This window comes from Cherax quadricarinatus, chromosome 76, assembly GCF_038502225.1.
Source record: "Cherax quadricarinatus isolate ZL_2023a chromosome 76, ASM3850222v1, whole genome shotgun sequence".
Taxonomy (NCBI): Eukaryota; Metazoa; Arthropoda; class Malacostraca; order Decapoda; family Parastacidae; genus Cherax; species Cherax quadricarinatus.
The window spans coordinates 12,215,607-12,235,045 of NC_091367.1; the positions used below are offsets into that span (position 1 = coordinate 12,215,607).

Below are 19,439 nucleotides of genomic sequence, written 5' to 3' on the forward strand. Positions count from 1 at the left end.
TACGCATCAGCGATTTCACCGACTTTGAGCCCTGTTTTTGGCCAATTCCATTGTTCCAATTGACCATTTACCCATTTACCAATTTGAACTACCCAATAAAGTGGTCAGAAATTTTAAATTTGGCCAATTTCATGCAAATTAAAAAAGATGCCAATTTCAAAATAGGGTCCAGAATAAACAATGTAGACATTCTTGGCACTAAAATAACATATCCTCTGTTCATTAGTCACGTCTCTAGGCCCCTCTTATATTACTACTGCTTTCTATTTTGATTTTTTATTCATACAAAAAAATACAAAATTTACTGATATTGTAAAAATGGTATAAATAATATCAGTGCACTAGTGAAAGAATATTAGACTCCCCAGTTGACGTGTATTGGACGTGTGGTGTGATTTGCTTACTCTTGAACGTTGGTAAAAATCGAACATTTCCGCTACTTTGAGCTTAATTTCAAGGTCATTTTCATCGTGAAACTAATCAAAATCATCTCTATTTCTGTAATATGTTTTCCATTTTATCACCTCAGACCATGAAAACGAGAATACAACGATAAATACTGTAAGAAATGGTCATTTTTATTTTCTCATTATGCACTGTGTGCTGCAGGAGTTTTTTATGTGGTGCACACTGACCACACAGACCCATTCTCTCACATGTGGGCCTACCAGCTTTCTCCTGCTTGATCTGAATCCACTAGAATTTATGCGTATTAATATGTCTGAAACACTGGCTCGTAAGACGTATATATACAACTAAAACAGTCAAAGGGTTAATGAACATCGCCAGAAGGTCAGACAATTCTCCAACTACATGTTAATCAATTCAGTATATTAGAAATTTCTTATTATAAATTAAAATCAATTCCTTAGTCACTGATGCTGACAAGAATCCAAATGAGCTAAATATAAAATACGTACTACTAAGAGACTTACCCCTCCTCCGGCAACTCATCTGCCCGACAGACAACTGCTTCTATCATATCCTCGGCTATGCTGGCTTTGCTCTGACTGCTTATCCTGGTGTCTGTTGAAAAGAGAACATTTTGAGACTATAAAAGAAAAATCAATATGCAATAAAAGATTATTTAGTAATGAAACATAAGAATTTATTCAACTGCTGCAAACATTCAGTTCACAAGGAGACAATCAGGCATGGTTAAAAAAAACAAAAAAAAACTAATACAGCCTCTCCTCACCTAGCAATGGAGTATCATTCCTCAGACCATGTTGGTAAACGAATTCGTCTCTAAGCAAGGAGCATACTATAATGGTAGTAGGTTTGTGTCAACCATCTTTGACAGTTTTAATGTCACCTTTGCACCATTTATAACATTTTTAGTATATTTTAAATATTTATACAGTAGTGTACTCTATATTGTAATAAACATAACAGAGGAAGTCAGCTCTAATATACATAATTTTGATATGCATACTGGTCAGAGAGCTCGTCATAAGTCTGGGTAGTCAGCAAACAAGAATGTCGTTATGTGAGGAGAGGCTGTATAGTACTTCATTTTCCTTAAATCTGCCAGTTATATTAAGCTTTAACTGAATGTTATGTAACAATAATACATGTACAGTGAACCCCCGGTTAACGATATTTTTTCATTCCAGAAGTATGTCCAGGTGCCAGTACTGACCGAATTTGTTCCCATAAGGAATATTGTGAAGTAGATTAGTCCATTTCAGACCCCCAAACATACACGTACAAACGCACTTACATAAATACACTTACATAATTGGTCGCATTGGGAAGTGATCGTTAAGCGGGGGTCCACTGTATATGATTTGTCAAGACATAAAATGCTCTGGAAAAAATAAATCATATCAATTGCATACTATGGTTTTCCATAAAATTTTAACACTTGTGTATAAGGATTTTTAAAAATATTACTGACCAACTAGGCAAATACAAATAGAGTGGTACCTCGAATTTCGAACAGCTCCCAACTCAAACAACGATGCAAGTGTATTTTTGTAAGTGTATTTTTGGGGGTCTGAAATGGACTAATCTAATTTGCATTATTCCTTATGGGAACAGATTCGTTCAATAACTGCACTCGAACAGCCCTCTGAAACGAATTAAGGCTGAAATTCGAGGTACCACTGTACAATGGTACCTCAGGATACGACCTGCTCAAAACTCGAACAATTATGTAAGTGTATGTATGTAAGTGCTTTTGTATGTGCATTTTTGGGAGTCTGAAATGGATTAATCTGATTTACATTATTCTTTATGGGAAAAAATTCATTCGGTATTGGCACTCAAACAGCCTTCTGGAATGAATTAAGTTCGTATCCCGAGGTACCACTGTACAAAGTATGTCTCTTGCACTCAGCAGATGGAGAATCTAGCCTCCAACATGTCTTGCACTGAATGACGACGACGAATACGACCAGAGCTGCTGTAAGATGGGGATGGGTAAGGATGGAAAAGAAGGGAAGGGAGGAGAAGAAAGGAAGAAAGGCAAGTGGCCCAACCACTTTGGTGCAAGCGGTACAAATGTATTGCAGGCTTGGATGGAGAAGGGTGGAGGATGTCGGTACTCGGCTCCTAAGGAGGGGATGGCAAAGGCGGCAGCAAAAGAGTCAGGAAAGTTCAAGAAGTCAGCAGTCAGGACAATCTGTACAGTGAATGAGTGGTGGGAGGCTTGTTAAATTATTAACCCAGTGGAGAGAGATGAACTTTGATCTTGGGAGATGGCTTAGTCTAAACGGGACATGGATTATTTTGGCAATGGTGGTAACGTGTGCAGCAGTACAGGTGAACTTAGTCCCATCGTCGAGAAAGCGGGCGAGTTCCCAGGCAATCAGTACGTTCAGGAACTGTCGAGAGGTGAACAGAGTGATTCCAGTCAAGGCAGAGGCAGGTGAAGTCACTGATTTGACCATGGCAGTGATGTTGGAAGGCGAGGACAGTGATTTGTTCTTGGCAGAGGTGGCGGCAGGCAGCTGAGACAATTTCTCATTGGTGGGGGTTGGTGGAGGCACAACGGGCAGAGAGGGCTCTGATTGCTTCCTGGGAGTGGTTGTGGCTTGAGGAGGTGGTCGTCTCTCATTGATGGATTTCAAAGTAGAGCAGGTGGCATCTGCAGATAACCTATCTTGCAAGTCGTCTGGTGCCTCGATGCTGACGATTTTCAGAATCACAGTGGAACCTCTACTTACGAGTTTAATCCATTCCATGACCTTGCTCGCATCTGGATTTGCTCATTTGCCAAGTCAATTTTCCTCATTTAAATTAATTGAAATGGAATTAATCCGTTCCTGTGGAATTCCAGGCACGACAAACTACTTCAACTCTACGGCTTATTTATCTATCAGAATTCATCTAAGATAACATAATAAACAATATTAATAACAGAAACATGATATATACACAAGAATGAATAAAATACATGACATTAAGTATGTGGCTAGTGGTGGTGACAACTGCCATTGTTGTTACCAGGGTACAACAAGGTGGTTTTCAAGGTACAAGGTCTGCCACTGCTGCTCCATGTTGTCTGCCACTGCTGCTTCACGTTGTCTGCCACTGTTGCTTCATGAGGTTTGCCACTGCTGCTTCATGATGTCTGCCACTGCTGCTCCATGTTGTCTGCCACTGCTGCTTTCACGTTGTCTGCCACTGCTGCTTTCATGTTGTCTGCCACTGCTGCTTTCATGTTGTCTGCCACTGCTGCTTTCACGTTGTCTGCCACTGCTGCTTTCACGTTGTCTGCCACTGCTGCTTTCACGTTGTCTGCCACTGCTGCTTTCACGTTGTCTGCCACTGCTGCTTTCACGTTGTCTGCCACTGCTGCTTTCACGTTGTCTGCCACTGCTGCTTTCACGTTGTCTGCCACTGCTGCTTTTCACATTGTCTGCCACTGCTGCTTTCACGTTGTCTGCCACTGTTACCTCATGATGTCTGCTCCCACTTTTGCTAGCATGCTGAAGAGTTTTCCAATATGTGAAGGTCGAGGAGCAGTGCCACTCGGACAGGTTTTGGATGACGATATTCGTTTACTCTTGAACATCACCAAAGAATCAAACATTTCTACTACTTTGAGCTCAATTTCAAGGTACTTTTCATCGTGAAACCAATCAAAATCATATCTATTTCTATAGTATATCTTCCATTCTATCAAATGAGACCATAAAAATGAGAATACAACCATAAAAACAATACAAAAATATACCGCTAAAGGAAGGATAGTGGCTGAGAAGTGAACTCTGTTATTTATGGTCCAATTTCTTTCATTTTGGTGTACATTAAGAAGCATCTTTTCATGATACATTGCCCAAGTTTCAATAAGATAGTCCAACAAACAACTGAGGTCAAATTCCTTAGATCTAGAGCAAGAGCCCCTCACCTCCCTTGAGGTCCGCTCGCATCTGGAAATTTTGCGTGCGTCTGGATGCAAGAAATCGACCGAGCAACTGCTCGTATCTGGAAAAACTCACACGTGGATGCACTCGTAAGTAGAGGTTCCACTGTATCTTCAAAATATCAGCTGAAGGACTAGCTAGGAAGTTGAATGATGGCATATTGTTGAGAGCAAGAATTTCATTCATAGATGTGTGGAAAGAACCTGGGGTTTGAAAAATTTTGCATGTGTGCATACATCATGCAGTAGTAAAATTTTGTTGAGATATCGTCTGGTAGAGGAGAGGCGGTGGGTGGTGGAGGCTGCTGAGTGGCTTGTAGAATCTTTGTGGTGGTCGACTGCAGCTTAGCTATAGCAGCATAAGTAAGAAAGTTCCCTGTAGTCGTCTTAAGGTCTTCCTTTAGTTTCTTTGAAAGGATCTCCTTACAAACAGGACATCTGGCTGCAAGAGTATGGTGGTCACTCTTACAGTTGATGCAGGTGGGAGCAGCAGTAGAGGTGTAGGAACGAAAGTCATGACCTTCGGACCCACAGATGGAACAGATTGTCTTGTTCTTCACATGGCAGTTGGTAGTTGAATGATTGTAGGAGTAGCATGTCCAACAACGTGTTATTTGGCTGAAGCATTCCGATTCAATTTGTCAAAGGTCGATGAAGTTGTAGATGGCCAGGCCATCAGACAGTGCTCTTGTCGCTATGGTGACATCCAGAAACGTGATCTTGAGCATCAAGGAAGTGTTGGGGATCTTCACAACGGAGTCAATCTTGGCCCAGGTGTTGAGTTCTTCAAGTGATGACAATGTCCTCAGTAGACATGTTCGTGAGTAGCCTATCAAGGTGTTTCACGAACACAGACCGTTTAGCTAGCATGTAAGGCGAGGTGGAGATGGTAAAGCCACGGTCGTCTAAAATCTTCATTGTAGTAAGTGTAAGTACAGTACTTTGTCAGCTTCATCATCAAAAAACATGATGAAAGCTTCTTTCAGAGAAGTAATGTTCGAGAACTTGGCTTGCAGACAGGTGTTGAGAAAGAACGCAAGTTCAAGCTTCGTGGTGTCACTGATGACATCAGTCTTAGGTTTAATCCTCACACGATGAGACATCGTGGAGGTGGTAGAGGTTCCCCTCCCCAACGAGGATTGTAGGGAGACTGGTTGACAAGAGAAGGAGCGTCTGTGACCCTACAGGATGAAGTCTACAAAGCGAATCTGTACTGAATGATCCACACGAGTTTTGCACTTAATGTGAATCGTGTAATTTAAATTAGAAAGTATTATATATTTTTTGTCACTATCTGCAGTAAAAACAAATAAAAGACTTTGTATATATATATAGTACTGTAATTTATAAACTCTGGTCATCTGTTCAGCTTGAAAGCAATAAATAGATAAAAATTGAACACTTAAAAAAAGTCTAGAAAAATGGTGAATCAAATGAAATGCCAAGTATAGTATTTTAATTACAGTATGTACATCCAACTAATAAAGAGGCATGATTAGATTTGAGCTTAATAAGATTATTTGTATTTATATTTATACTGTGCAGCACTGAAAAAAAGGTGAAAAATTACTTGTTGAACCTTTCCTTCTCTCTCATCCCTCATTTTCCTACCTTCATATTCATATTCTCTCATTCTCTCTCTCTCTCATTCTCTCTCTCTCTCTCATTCTCTCTCTCTCTCATTCTCTCATTCTCTCTCTCTCTCATTCTCTCTCTCTCTCTCATTCTCCCTCTCTCTCTCTCATTCTCCCTCTCTCTCTCATTCTCCCTCTCTCTCTCATTCTCCCTCTCTCTCTCATTCTCCCTCTCTCTCTCATTCTCCCTCTCTCTCTCATTCTCCCTCTCTCTCTCATTCTCCCTCTCTCTCTCATTCTCCCTCTCTCTCTCATTCTCCCTCTCTCTCTCATTCTCCCTCTCTCTCTCATTCTCCCTCTCTCTCTCATTCTCTCTCTCTCTCATTCTCTCTCTCTCTCATTCTTTCTCTCTCTCATTCTCTCTCTCTCTCATTCTCTCTCTCTCTCATTCTCTCTCTCTCTCATTCTCCCTCTCTCTCTCATTCTCCCTCTCTCTCTCATTCTCTCTCTCTCTCATTCTCCCTCTCTCTCTCATTCTCCCTCTCTCTCTCATTCTCCCTCTCTCTCTCATTCTCCCTCTCTCTCTCATTCTCCCTCTCTCTCTCATTCTCCCTCTCTCTCTCATTCTCCCTCTCTCATTCTCTCTCTCTCATTCTCTCTCTCTCATTCTCTCTCTCTCTCTCATTCTCTCTCTCTCTCTCTCATTCTCTCTCTCTCTCTCATTCTCTCTCTCTCTCATTCTCTCTCTCTCTCATTCTCTCTCTCTCAGTCTCTCTCTCTCTCATTCTCTCTCTCTCTCATTCTCTCTCTCTCTCATTCTCTCTCTCTCTCATTCTCTCTCTCTCTCATTCTCTCTCTCATTCTCTCTCTCATTCTCTCTCTCATTCTCTCTCTCATTCTCTCTCTCATTCTCTCTCTCATTCTCTCTCTCATTCTCTCTCTCATTCTCTCTCTCATTCTCTCTCTCATTCTCTCTACAATTATTACCCCTCTCACACCCTACCTATCTCTCTACCCCTTTCCCCTCCCACTCATTTCTTCTCCCCCCTCCTTCCCCTATAGTCTCTTCTGCTCTCTAAGATACTGATATACATGTACAGTTTTTGATATGTTGTAATGGATACATTGCAGCATCACAAGCTTACTCTTCTTGAGTAAATACATTGCAACCAAGCAATTTAAGAAACCAATCTTGTTTTTATCACTATCTATTAATCATTAACTTACTACCAACATTATGAGTCAAGGAGGAATTTGCTAGGAAAAGTATAGAACTGTATTATCAAGTTATTCCAGGTTAAATTTACACACAGTATCACTAATGTATGCCTATAACATTATTTGTGTCTCCTCAGAACCACTGTACAAATTTATACTGTATTATTGTAAAATAATTTCTCTATCACCTGAATAAGTATAAATTAATATTACAGAACTTAGTTATATCAGGATCACTTAGCTACAACATTAAAGAATATGCCATTACAGTATTATAGTTATTATTCACATTCTCATCACGAGAAGGCAATTCATGGGTTATTTAAGTTACATTTCATAACACATCAGCCATGTAAAAGCATATTCTCCATGGTGAAGTGGAACAGAATTCTTCCTCCGTAAGCCATGAGTGTTGTAAGAGGCGACTAAAATGCCGGGAGCAAGGGGCTAGTAACTCCTTCTCCTGTATATATTACTAAATTTAAAAGGAGAAACTTTTGTTTTTTCTTTTGGGCCACCCCACCTCAGTGGGATACGGCTGGTATGTTGAAAGAAAGAAGTAAAAGCATATTATAATTATTTTAATCATAACCAAGCCCATAAGGGTTATAGTGATGTAAAAGCGTAACTACATGCATCTAAGGGTGACCCGTGGCCTGGTAGGCATAGCTCTCACTTCACACAGTGAGGGTCTGTAGTTAGATTCCCAACATGGGTGGAAACATTGAGTGTGTTTCCTTACATCTGTTGTCCCTGTCCACCCATCAGTAAAATGGGTACCTGGGTGTTAGTCCTAGGACAAAACTGACCTAATTTGTCCAAAATGCTCTGCATAACAAGGGGCCTTCTACATAGTAATGTCATTTACATCAGCTAGGCCTGTATACATTGTACAGGTACTTGTAGAAATAAATATACTACATATTATTATAATACAACCACTGATGAAATTTATGCTGTCTTCAAATGGGGGGGGGTGCCTTCATGCTGATGCAGGGCTCTCAATCCAAGGAAGTGGAGTTTTCTTCTCCTTTGGTTTAAATGTAATTATTTCTCCATCCCCAGGACCTGTATTACCCCTATGGGTTGAGCATTTCCCCATTTATATACTGTAGATCATCAAATCTGGCACTTTCTGCAAGAAAAGATTTGTTGAATTTACATACGTATTATTATTAGTAGTAGTAATAGTAGTAAACCCTCACTGTAACGTATTATATTTATTGGGGTGCACTAAACTCTTAGGGGCATACAACACCAAGGGGAATGGGAGGCATTCAGATTCAATCCAAGGAAGGGGGCAGCAGGTCCAATCCTTTAGACCAAGAGCCCCTTTTCAAGGGCTCTTGGTCACTTAGGGGGGCCCTCAATGTAACTAACAAGGAGAAGTGTGGTGGACAGAAATATTATACTGTGATGGTAATAATAATAATGGACGATTCTGTAACCACTGGACTGTGTCGTTTCAAAATCTCTTGACCCAGCAGATAGTGTCCTGTATTTCCAAGTCTTTAAATAAGAGTATCACAGAAAGGTGTTAAACTTGTAAGAATCAACCAGCACCTGGGAAAGAGGAGGCTTTGATCTCAGGAAGAGTTCCAATGTCTTCACCACGAATGGGCCACATTTTACACACAGGATACAGTAATCAAATCATTTTATGGTCCCTTTGTTAGCCCATTCCTCTTTTACATTATGCTTAGGTGCCAGATCAAACAAGACTGCTGTATAATGTGATACTGAATAGTACTATTATGTTATAATCAAGGGGATAACTGAACCTTATAAATTGTATATCCTATATGTTACTCACAATTATATCACACAAATGTTAAACCTAGGACCCAATCTAACTTTGTTATTTTTTTAAATACACTACCTAACAGAATACTCCATTCTACTGAACGTACAGCAATGCATGCAACCATATGACCTGTCTTTGTAATACTCATTTGTGCTTCATAGTTATCTGTTTAATGTTTTATCACTGATTTCATCATTGCTTAGTTAATCTTAAGTTAACTTTAAGCCAGCCCGTAATGCTATGCATATAAGTGGCTTTGGCATGCTGCTCTTACCTGTATTTTTTGTACCTCTGTATGTATGCTTAAATTACTAAATAAATAAATAAATAAATAAATAAAGTGCTAAACCCATAGGATTATACAGCACCAGTGGGGGGGTGAATGGAAGGTATTCAAGCTTAATTCAGGGAACTGTAGCACAGATCCAGTTCCCCAAATCAAGAGCCCCTCACCAGCATCAAGGAACTTTCCTTGAGGGGTGTGACATTGAATAATTCTAATGTATATACCATACTTCTGTCTAGCAGCCCTGAGAAATTGGGGAAAAAGACCCACTACTGTATTAGCAAAACTTCTACAGTATTATCGTATTCATGGGGAAACACTAAACCCATAAGAGTCACAGTGCCTGGGGAATGGGAGACAATCAGATTTGACCCAGTTATTATCATAACTAAGCACTAAACCCACAAAGGCAGATTTGACCCAAGAAAGGGTAGCTCCGGTTCCTTGGATCAATACTTTCCCTAGCATAAAGAACCCCAATGGAAATAAATCACTAACCTTTTCTTTTGGTTAGTCTAGATAATTCACACTTATGGCTTAAGTCGGTGGGAGAATTGGACTTGCCTCGCTTAGGCCAGTAGGCCTGTTGCAGTGTTCCTTCTTTATGTTCTTATGTATGATAACTGTACTTATGTAAAGTAAAAGGACACAAGTGCAACTAATGTGACATTTTATTGAGGCAACGTTTCGCTCTCCAGGAGCTTTATCAAGCCATTGGTAATGGATTGATAAAGCTCCTGGAGAGCGAAACGTTGCCACAATAAAATGTCACATTAGTTTCACTTATGTCCTTTTACTTTACATATTGCCGGTAATTCTACTAACTTTATTACAAAACTGTACTTATGTACCTGTACCTAAGTAAACTTACTTAAGGTGCCTATCTTGAGGGTCAATGACCACCACAGTAACGTGTTACTGACCTGCTACAACCCACCCACCAGTTACTAAGTAATTAAATAAGTTTATTCAGGTATATGTACACAAATAGTTAACATAAATTATCATACATAGCAGCATGTGTAGATTCCCTAAGATGTGACCTGTTGCTACCTCTGACCCACCAGTGACCACCACCTTTGACACATGACCCTGCCTGACCTGTTAACACCCAACATAAGTAACTTGTTGCTGACCTTCGTCTGAGTCTCTGTCTCCACCACTCCTACATGAAGCTGTCACCCCCATCCTTTATGAGCTGCTGCTGCTACTGCTTCTCACAGGTGTAAGGTGGAACACGTACTGCCAATATACTTCCTGCTGCCTGTGCCCACTCCTACCGCCCTCGTCCACGCCCTCGCTGTCTGGGTAAGGAATGCCATGGCCATAATTAACTATGCAAAAAGGTGAAAGTTTCGATTTCTTTTGGCAGATCGAAACCATTGCGTCATGGAAGTCATCCAGCACAGTTTTCTAAATTCCCGTCAATTTGATTTTCATTTAGGCATTACATGCATAATATACATAATTTTTACCATGATGTTGAGGTTAAACAGTTTTTATTGGCACGAAATGTTACATTATGTAGATTTTATTCAAGATAACCAGGTAAAGCTAAATGCATTGCCCGAAGTGTATTGCATACTAGCAAGTAATTAAGTTTTTATACAGGTGGCTTTCTTTCGTGCCTAACGTTTTATTACATGTAAACTACATTACTTTTGTACCGCATAAAAGGAAATGAAAATTTGAATTTAAATTTTAAACAATGTAACTTACCCTCTTAAGGGTCCCTGAAGAAGTGCCTAAATTTTATTTATAATTCATACATAAAGTTTAACTTTTTACAATGGTCTGGAGGGTACATGTGTTAGAGGCACATACATAGTATATTATGTAGAATTTAATCTGAAAAAAAATAAAATAAAAACTATAACAATTTTATTATTCCCGTTGCTTTCTAGCTGCAAAATTATCAGTTTAATACGCTGGATATTGGATAAAAAACTTCATTTAAATGATCCAAGTACAATAACTAAATATTAGTCAGTAGTGTGATTTGTATATATACAATTATATCACAAAATTATTTGTCTCTTACCGTATTCTTAGAGTTTACCCTTGTCAGTGGAGCTGTCTTGATTCTGGTGAAAGGATCCTAATCTAAAGAATTAGAGTTACCTTCCCCTTCTTTGGATCAAATCTTATTAACTCCCATTGAACCAGACACTTAATTTCCCCATGAACATTGCTTCAGATTTGACTAACTTATTGCACTGTAACTTTATCAGTAAGCGCAACGTTATAAAATTAAATTTATTTATTTATTTGGCAGCACGTGCTGTAATGAAACGAGTAAATATATACATTTTTCTATTTGAAGCCAAATCTATTATAAAGATTCTCTCAAATACAAAACTGTGTTGGATCCAGTGATTTTCTTAGCGGTCGCTTAATTACAGAATCTTGCCGAACAAAATTCTATCATAGAAAATGGCAAATTTAATAGCTTTGATACATTGGTAACCTTTCTTCTATATTGTTAGTACCGTTATACCATCTATTTTCAAGAAATGTTATCATAGCCAGCCCAATGAAAGTTATCACACCCAGCCCCAGTACATGTACAAGGTATACAGGCCTAGTTGACATCAATGACATATTACTATATAGAAAGCTCCTTGCTTTGCAGAGCATTTCGGGCAAATTAGGTCAATTTTGTTCCAGGATGCGACCCAAATCAGTCGACAAACACCCAGGTACCCATTTTACTGATGAGCGAACATTGGACAGCAGGTATCTTAAGGAAATGCGTCCTAATGTTTTCCATGGAGAGAGTTGTTATGGCCAGCTCAGAAACATTGGAACATTACTCTTGGCTAGGCTTCAGTGCCCCGCGAGGCTTTGTTAGTCCTGGTGGAGACCGGTAAGAAAATTATTTTACTCTGATTATTAACCCTGGGGGTTAGTAACCTAGGATTAACCCAGTAAATCCAGTCATCAGAGTGCCTGGCTTATTTCCATTAGGGTACTTCCTTTTTAGGATTACAGACCCCCAATGGATTGCCCAAATGTCCCCATACCCCCCCCCCCCCCTTCAGTAGACTAGAAATTATCATCACCAGTCCTATTACGTACCAGTATGATTTCAAAAGATGTCATTAACATGGTTTTACTTTACATATGGATAGCTAGGAACAGAACAGCTGAAAGAAAATCATATGGAATTTATTATATTTATTTATAGAACAACGACTAATAAATGCACAAGCTAGCTACAACTAGTGAGATTTTTGTTATTGTTTTTGGGTAATTAAAACATAAGTTTCTTCAGGTATACATAAACACAGTTACATAGATTATCATTCATAGCAGCATATGTGTAGAGAACCTAGGATAACCCAAAAAAGTCAGACGAAGTAGTTTAGTTATTGATAATTTTACTCGCATGTCAGCTGACACATCAAGTCGATTTTTCCACTTGGATTTCAAGTAACAGTGCAGAGAATCCTGTTTCACAGAGATAAATAGTTGTGAAAAGAATCAAAACTTTTATTGCCCTCATCGCCAAGTTAAGGTAAGCTGCGATCTGCTCACAAAATCTGTATGATAACCATCCCAGTTAGCAGCCTCGCCGCCTCAGTCCGTATCGATCACGGTTAGGTTAGGTAAAGTTCGTCAGGAAACAGGACAAATGTTTCCTGACGCCGTTGGAGCTTTTGGTCATGCGAGTGATGATGTGACCGAGGCCTTCCGTTGGCTTATTGGTCCACCCCTTTAAAAATTATAGTCAGAATTATAACCATTTTTTATGTGGTATCATATTTTTGATCACGGTGATAGTTTATTCTAATCTAACAACAGCTTTGTTTTTTCTAAATTGTTCTGAGATCGAGTTTCATATCCCCGGTTAAGAACCCCTGATATAAATGGTATATAATGCCAGTAAGTTGATAAGACATGTGCAACATAAGGAATCTTTACCCTTTACCGGGCAGGACCGAGTGTAGTCGGTCCTCATAGCGTGGTTTTTGCGCACGTCCTACAACTCCCCCCGCGCATCTAGGTTCCCATTCTCTATTTCTGACCAATCACAGACCTTCCCTGAGTCGCCCAGGCTGAGCGGTGATGGCGGCTGCTCGCTTCCCATTGGTCGAGACAGCAGAATGTAAACACTTCTACCTTGCCGGCGCCAAAACTCGTGTTTCTCGGTATAGTGCTCCTTATATACTGAAGCATTTCACCCAATACAATGTCGGTAAGTACTGATTTGTGTGTCTAGTGTGTAAATGAATAGTTTAGCCATATTTTGATATATATATGAAGGCGTTGTGAAGCATATTACGAGTGCACCATGCAAATGAAAAAAGTGCAACAAAATAGGACCAAGCACAGTCGTTCCTGCCCTTTTAGGTGCAGTTTTCAAGTTTCGGTATATAAATATTTCCATAAAATTTGGTAGTGTATATATGAATTCAGTAATGGTCTGGGTGTGTACAGAATGTTTTTATTGTCCTTCCAGATCAATAAGAAATTGTTCTACGGTGAGTCCTCCAAGGCTACCTCGAAATTTGTCTGTGTTTGGGATGATACTGACTCAGATCAAGACTCAGATGACATGGATTTCCTGGATAGTGAGGATGAATTCTTGCCACCAGATGCAGAGGTGTCAACAGATGGGGAGGAGGAAGCTGGGCCACCACCAAAAAAACAAAAATTGAACAAGAGGAAGAAACGTATTACTATGGAGGAATACCCTGATGAAGAAGTGCTTCAAGATGATCTTGCTTCTCAAGTAGACACCAAATGGAAGAATGAGGACATCCACAATGACCCTTTGCCTAAATATGAACATAAAAAGCCTGTTGAAGTTAGGTGTGCATATGATTATTTTACAGACTTTTTTACTCAAGACATGATAGACAACATTACATTTCAAACTAATTTGTATGCCAGGCAAAAAGACATACATACTACTTTTCAAACAGATTCTGAGGAAATGACTAGGTTTATAGGTATTCTGTTGTATATGGGTTACACTGTACAGCCATCCATTGAGGACTATTGGAGAAGTGCAAGTAGGACAATTCAAGTTGCAGAAGTCATGGGATCAAAGAGGTTTAGGTTGCTGAGGCGTACCATTCATTTCAATGATAACACACAAAAGAAGGATAATGACAGATTCTACAAAATAAGGCCTCTTTACAATGGACTAACTAAAGCTTGCTTGAAAGTTCCAGCTACACCCAAGCAGTCTGTTGATGAAGTTATGGTTGCTTTCAAGGGTAAAACAGCTGGAAACCTAAGGCAATCCATCAAAAACAAACCAGACAAGTGGGGTTTCAAACTCTTCTGTCGTAGCAGTGAAGATGGAATCATACATGATATACTGATGTATCAAGGTAACCCAACTTTTGAGAACCATCACATAAAGCTGTCAAATGAAGAAAATAAACTCCCAATGAGTTCCAGGATTGTTCTTGTACTTGCAGCATCTCTTGACCAAAGAAAAACATCAGCAGTCTATGCTGATAATTTCTTTTCAAGTCTACCTTTGGTCAAGGTACTGAGAGACAAGTATAACTGCAGGTACACTGGAACAATACGTGATAATAGATGTGGTAAGCCACAACTGATGCCTGTGAAAGAAATGCAAAAGAATAATGTGGCCAGGGGCTATTTTGATTTCCAAAGCAATGATCATATCCTTCTTGTAAGATGGAAGGACAACAAAGTTGTGACTCTAGTCACAAATGATGTCGGAGTTTATCCTTTGGGTCTTATTGAAAGATATGACAAGGCATCAAAGAAGAAAGACCACTTTGAGTGCCCAGGCATCATCAAGAACTACAACGCAAACATGGGAGGTATCGACAAAAGTAACATGTTGGTCCATCTTTACAAAACGCCAATGAAATCAAAGCGTTGGTACATGCGGCTCTTTGCTTATGTTTTGGATGTTGCTGTTGTGAATGCATGGCTTCTTTACTGTCGTGATTGTAGGTCACTAAACATGCCATGCACACCACTGAAGCTATTCAGGCTTGACATCTCTGTCACTGCAAGATCCAAAGGACAAAAGGTCAACCGCACCAGCATGAGACGAAGTCGAGATTCACCCAGTACTTCTTTGGTTGACAGTAATGACGCTTTGTCAAACGTGCAATACCCATCTGCATTTCAGTACCAACGTGCAGAAAGGCCAGATGACAGTGTGAGGCTGGATAAACAGCTAGGTCACTGGCCAGTGCTAGGTAAGCTGCTTTCATGCAAGTTTTGCAGCAAAAAGAATAATCATGTCACATCCTCATTTTGCTGTGCCATATGTAAAGTAAATCTGTGCATAAAGAAGGATAGAAATTGTTTCATGAAGTTTCATTTGCAAAATTAGTGATGTGAAATGATTGTTCTTTCTCAGGGAACTCAGGAATATTTCATTTGTAAGTTGCATCCCATTGCAATGTGTCATTGTTGATAAGTAGTTCCTATTTCTATTTTTTTACTGGTTACAAATTGTTCAGAAACAAGTTCCATTTATGTTTTTTATATTGTCTACTTGTATAATAAATTTAAAAAATACTTAGTTCGTTTTTTTACAACCAATGCAACATTGCAACATTCAAAAATGGTATACCCCAAACGGGCAGGACCGAATACACTCGGTCTTCGAATATCTGCAATTGCGCGAGATGTTACTTTCACAACTCTGTTTGGATGGTCTCAGTGACCTTACATTGAGTGGCTCTATCCCCTCATAGGAAATCACTTTCAAATTCACACTTTAGACTGCCTTGCCCTCTGAAGGTTAATGAAAGGTTTCGCCTGTGTTGCAGACTTCATCAGTCGAATACCGGGATGAATCACACTCTTCGAGGAGGAAGACGAAGAAGGTAAAGTGGAGAGGTAGTTTGACGCATTCAATCCATTACCCTTGGTGCTGAGACTGATTGTCTTGCATCAAGGGTAACGGATTGATTACGCAAAACTACCTCTCCGCTTCGTTTTCGCCTCCCACCAAAACTGATCTACCCAAGAGTATTCGACTGACGAAGCCAGTAGTACAGACGAACCTTTCGTCAATAAAGATTGTGTTATCGTAACCTCTCTGTGGCGAAACTCCTCCGGGATCATGGGGGCGGGCAAGGGGCAGGTCTCCTTTAATGTATGGTGGGCGTGGTAAGGTTGTGGAGGTTGTGTTGTATGTGATGTGTGAGTGGGTATGTGAGGGCATCAATTTGTGACCTGGTTGTGTTCCTTGCGGGTTAATTCATATTTTTCGGTCAGTCACCCTGATTTCAGTTTAGTTCCACATGTAAGTCGTAAATATACATTTTTTGGTCTTAGGATAATTATTACACTCACTGTCAGGTACTGGTGACTCAGGTATGTGTTCTGGTGGTTTATATAATGTCATGGACCTTGTGATGATTTACACTTTATGTGAAAATTTATAAGAAGTACTGTGGTAATTTTATACCCATGTTAAATTTAATTGCTGTTCAATGAAATTGGTTGTGGGGCGCTGTGACCCTACATACTTGTACATTTGCATTGTTGTAAAATTAGTGGAATAAAATATGAAGTAAAAATATGATGATCTGAGGTAAATGGGGGGGGGTAGGTGAACTACCCAAAAATATTTGTTATTGAATGTTTTTCATTAATGTTTATATTGGGCATGGGAATGCGAGGAGGCTTAATAAATTGATTCGGTATTTTTAATATCTTATGTAAGTTAATGAACATGTACGACACTGATATAATTCCTGTGAATTTTAATTTTCATAAGTCTTGTGATACTATGTATCAACTTTTGTAATATGTGTATATGTAATATGTGAGTCCGTGACTATATCATGTGAAATGTTCTCATGGGTGACGGCATTCATAATTATATACATGGTTTTTAGTTATAGTCATAATACTAAGTTCAATATTATGTCCTTTTTTCTAAATATTATTTGTCATGTTGGCATAATCTATGCATCTTATACTAAAGAGGATTTTTTTTTTGTACTGTTAACAAGATAATATATTCAAGGTTTCAATTGCGTTGGTTATTCGTGTTTGCGTTCACTGTACAATGGTATGATCTGGGGTTCTGGGGGGTGTACTGGGGGGTGTACTGGGGGGGTGTACTGGGGGGAGTGTACTGGGGGTGTGTGGGTGTACTGACATATTTTATTACATGTACTTAATGTGTATATTGCTGTTAGGAAGGGGTAATTGAGAATTGTTTTTAATAACTATTGCTTGCACAGTTTTTCTTTGTTTTTGTGTAAAGTAATTTTACATGTATGAGGTGTGCGCAGTGTACTGACATGTTATTGTAACTTGAAATGATGTGATTGGGTATAATATTGTGTAAACTTGTTCACACACGTGTTGGTGTTGTACCGAGTCATTTGAAGAGAAAATTTTCTAATGACAGTGTAACACTTGTAGTGTTTTGCTTATGAGGATATGATTGTTTTTGTAGGTGAAATATCAGACACTGTATGCTTTATTTATTTATTGTAATGTGTATTTTAAATAAAATATAAATAAAAAAATAAATAAAGATTCTCAATGTTGCACATGTCTTACCCTTCCATATCTAAACTCAAGGCACTTAACACCAACACTATTACCCCCACTCGCCCAACTAATACTACAGCCAGCCATTTACGCAGCTCCTCCCTTTGTCCACAGGAGAGCACTCGATGGAGTGCAATGTCCGCCTCTCCAGTCTCCCCTGATCCAGTGGTGCTAGACTGGGTTACACAAGTACTGAACTGAGGTACTTTTGTTGATCTTCTGCTACTAAATAATGATATTAAGAGTGCAGCGTTGTATGTCCTTTGTGGGCTTAGCTCTTAGCTTTGATTGTAATAATTGATATAGAGCAAGATTAATAAACAGAAGATTAATATACTGAGCAAGTCACGTTGTGACTAAGACCTGTGTTAGGTGGGTCCCCACACAGGATACCTGTAGTAACTTCCGGGGGTCACCGCTTCCACGGCTCAGTCCCATAATAGACCTCATGTTGCATAACCCCTGAGCAGGTCACCTTATGACTAAGACTTGCATCAGGTGGGTCCCTAATACAAGCAAGCCACATCTGTTGCTTAACCACTGAACGGATCATCATATAACTAACACCTACGTCGAGAGACATTTTTCTTTTTCCTGACGATGGAGATCTCAGCAGCAGCTGCAAAGGAACTACCATAGTTCAGCAAGACTGGCTGCAACTGCAAAGGAGCATTCATTAGTGTATGAATGCTGGTGCCTCATGAACCATATGGGTTTGGTGTTTATTATTATTATTATTATTATTATTATTATTATTATTATTATTATTATTATTATTATTGTTTGAGTGAAAACAGTGAACAGACTGCAAAGTTCAATTAGAAGGATAATACAAAATTTAACATCCAGATATTAAAAATCTTAATACCTGGGTATTTAAAAATTCTAAAACCCGAGTATTAAAAATCTTAATACCCTGGTATTAAAAATCTTAATAATTAGGTATTAAAAGTCACAATACCCGGGTATTAAATATTCATAAGGACAAACATACACACAGATGTACAAGCAATAAAATCACAGTAAACAGGTGACATCACAATATACAAAACAACCACAGTGAAAAAATAGTGAACTTCCAAGAGCTTTCGTGATTTCTCCCATTATCAAAAACTTTAGAAATAATAAAAACGAAAAGGCTTATAAGGCCCGTGGCCTGGCAGGCAATACTCTCGATTCACACACTGTGTTTCGATCCCCGGCAAGGGGATCAGGTCCTAGTCTACCACGAGGCCTAGTCACAGACCGGGCCGTAGGGGCGTTGACCCCCGAAATCCCCTCTAGGTATAATCCTCCAGGTAAGAGTGGAAACATTAGGTATCTTTCCTTACACCTGTTGTCCCGTTCACCTGGAAGTAACCAGGTAGGTACCTGGATGTTAGTCGACTGGTATGGGTCGCATCCTGGGGGACAAGATTGAAGGGTCTCAGTGGAAATAAGAGTCATTGATGACGCACTGACTTTTTTGGGTTATCCTGGGTGGATAACCCTTCGGGGTTAAAAATCCGAAGAAAATCTTATCTTAACGAAAATAACACCTTATGGCCAACATTTATCTTTACAATGGAAAATTACTACAAGCCAATCCACAGAAGCCTAACAGCAAAAAAAAAAAAAAACTATATCACTGCCTTCAGATAATACTATCCATGAAAGATAAGGATAAGC

At 39.3% G+C, this 19,439-nt stretch overlaps 1 protein-coding gene across 3 annotated transcripts in view; it reads right to left on the minus strand.

The window, feature by feature from the left end:
- LOC128703689 (apoptosis-inducing factor 3) overlaps positions 1–10,647 on the minus strand; it is an 81,212-nt gene extending 70,565 nt beyond the window's left edge. The window contains exons 1-2 of one of the 3 annotated variants that reach the window (XM_070101292.1): positions 10,391–10,647; positions 936–1,026 (exon numbers count right to left, since the gene is read on the minus strand). In XM_070101292.1, coding sequence (XP_069957393.1) covers positions 936–1,026; positions 10,391–10,442 — 143 coding nt within the window. In that variant the 5' untranslated portion in view covers positions 10,443–10,647. Of the gene's footprint in view, positions 1–935; positions 1,027–1,737; positions 2,131–10,390 lie in introns of those variants that run through there. The other 2 variants (XM_070101293.1, XM_070101291.1) reach the window with 2 other exon arrangements.
- Positions 10,648–19,439: the final 8,792 nt, after the last annotated feature.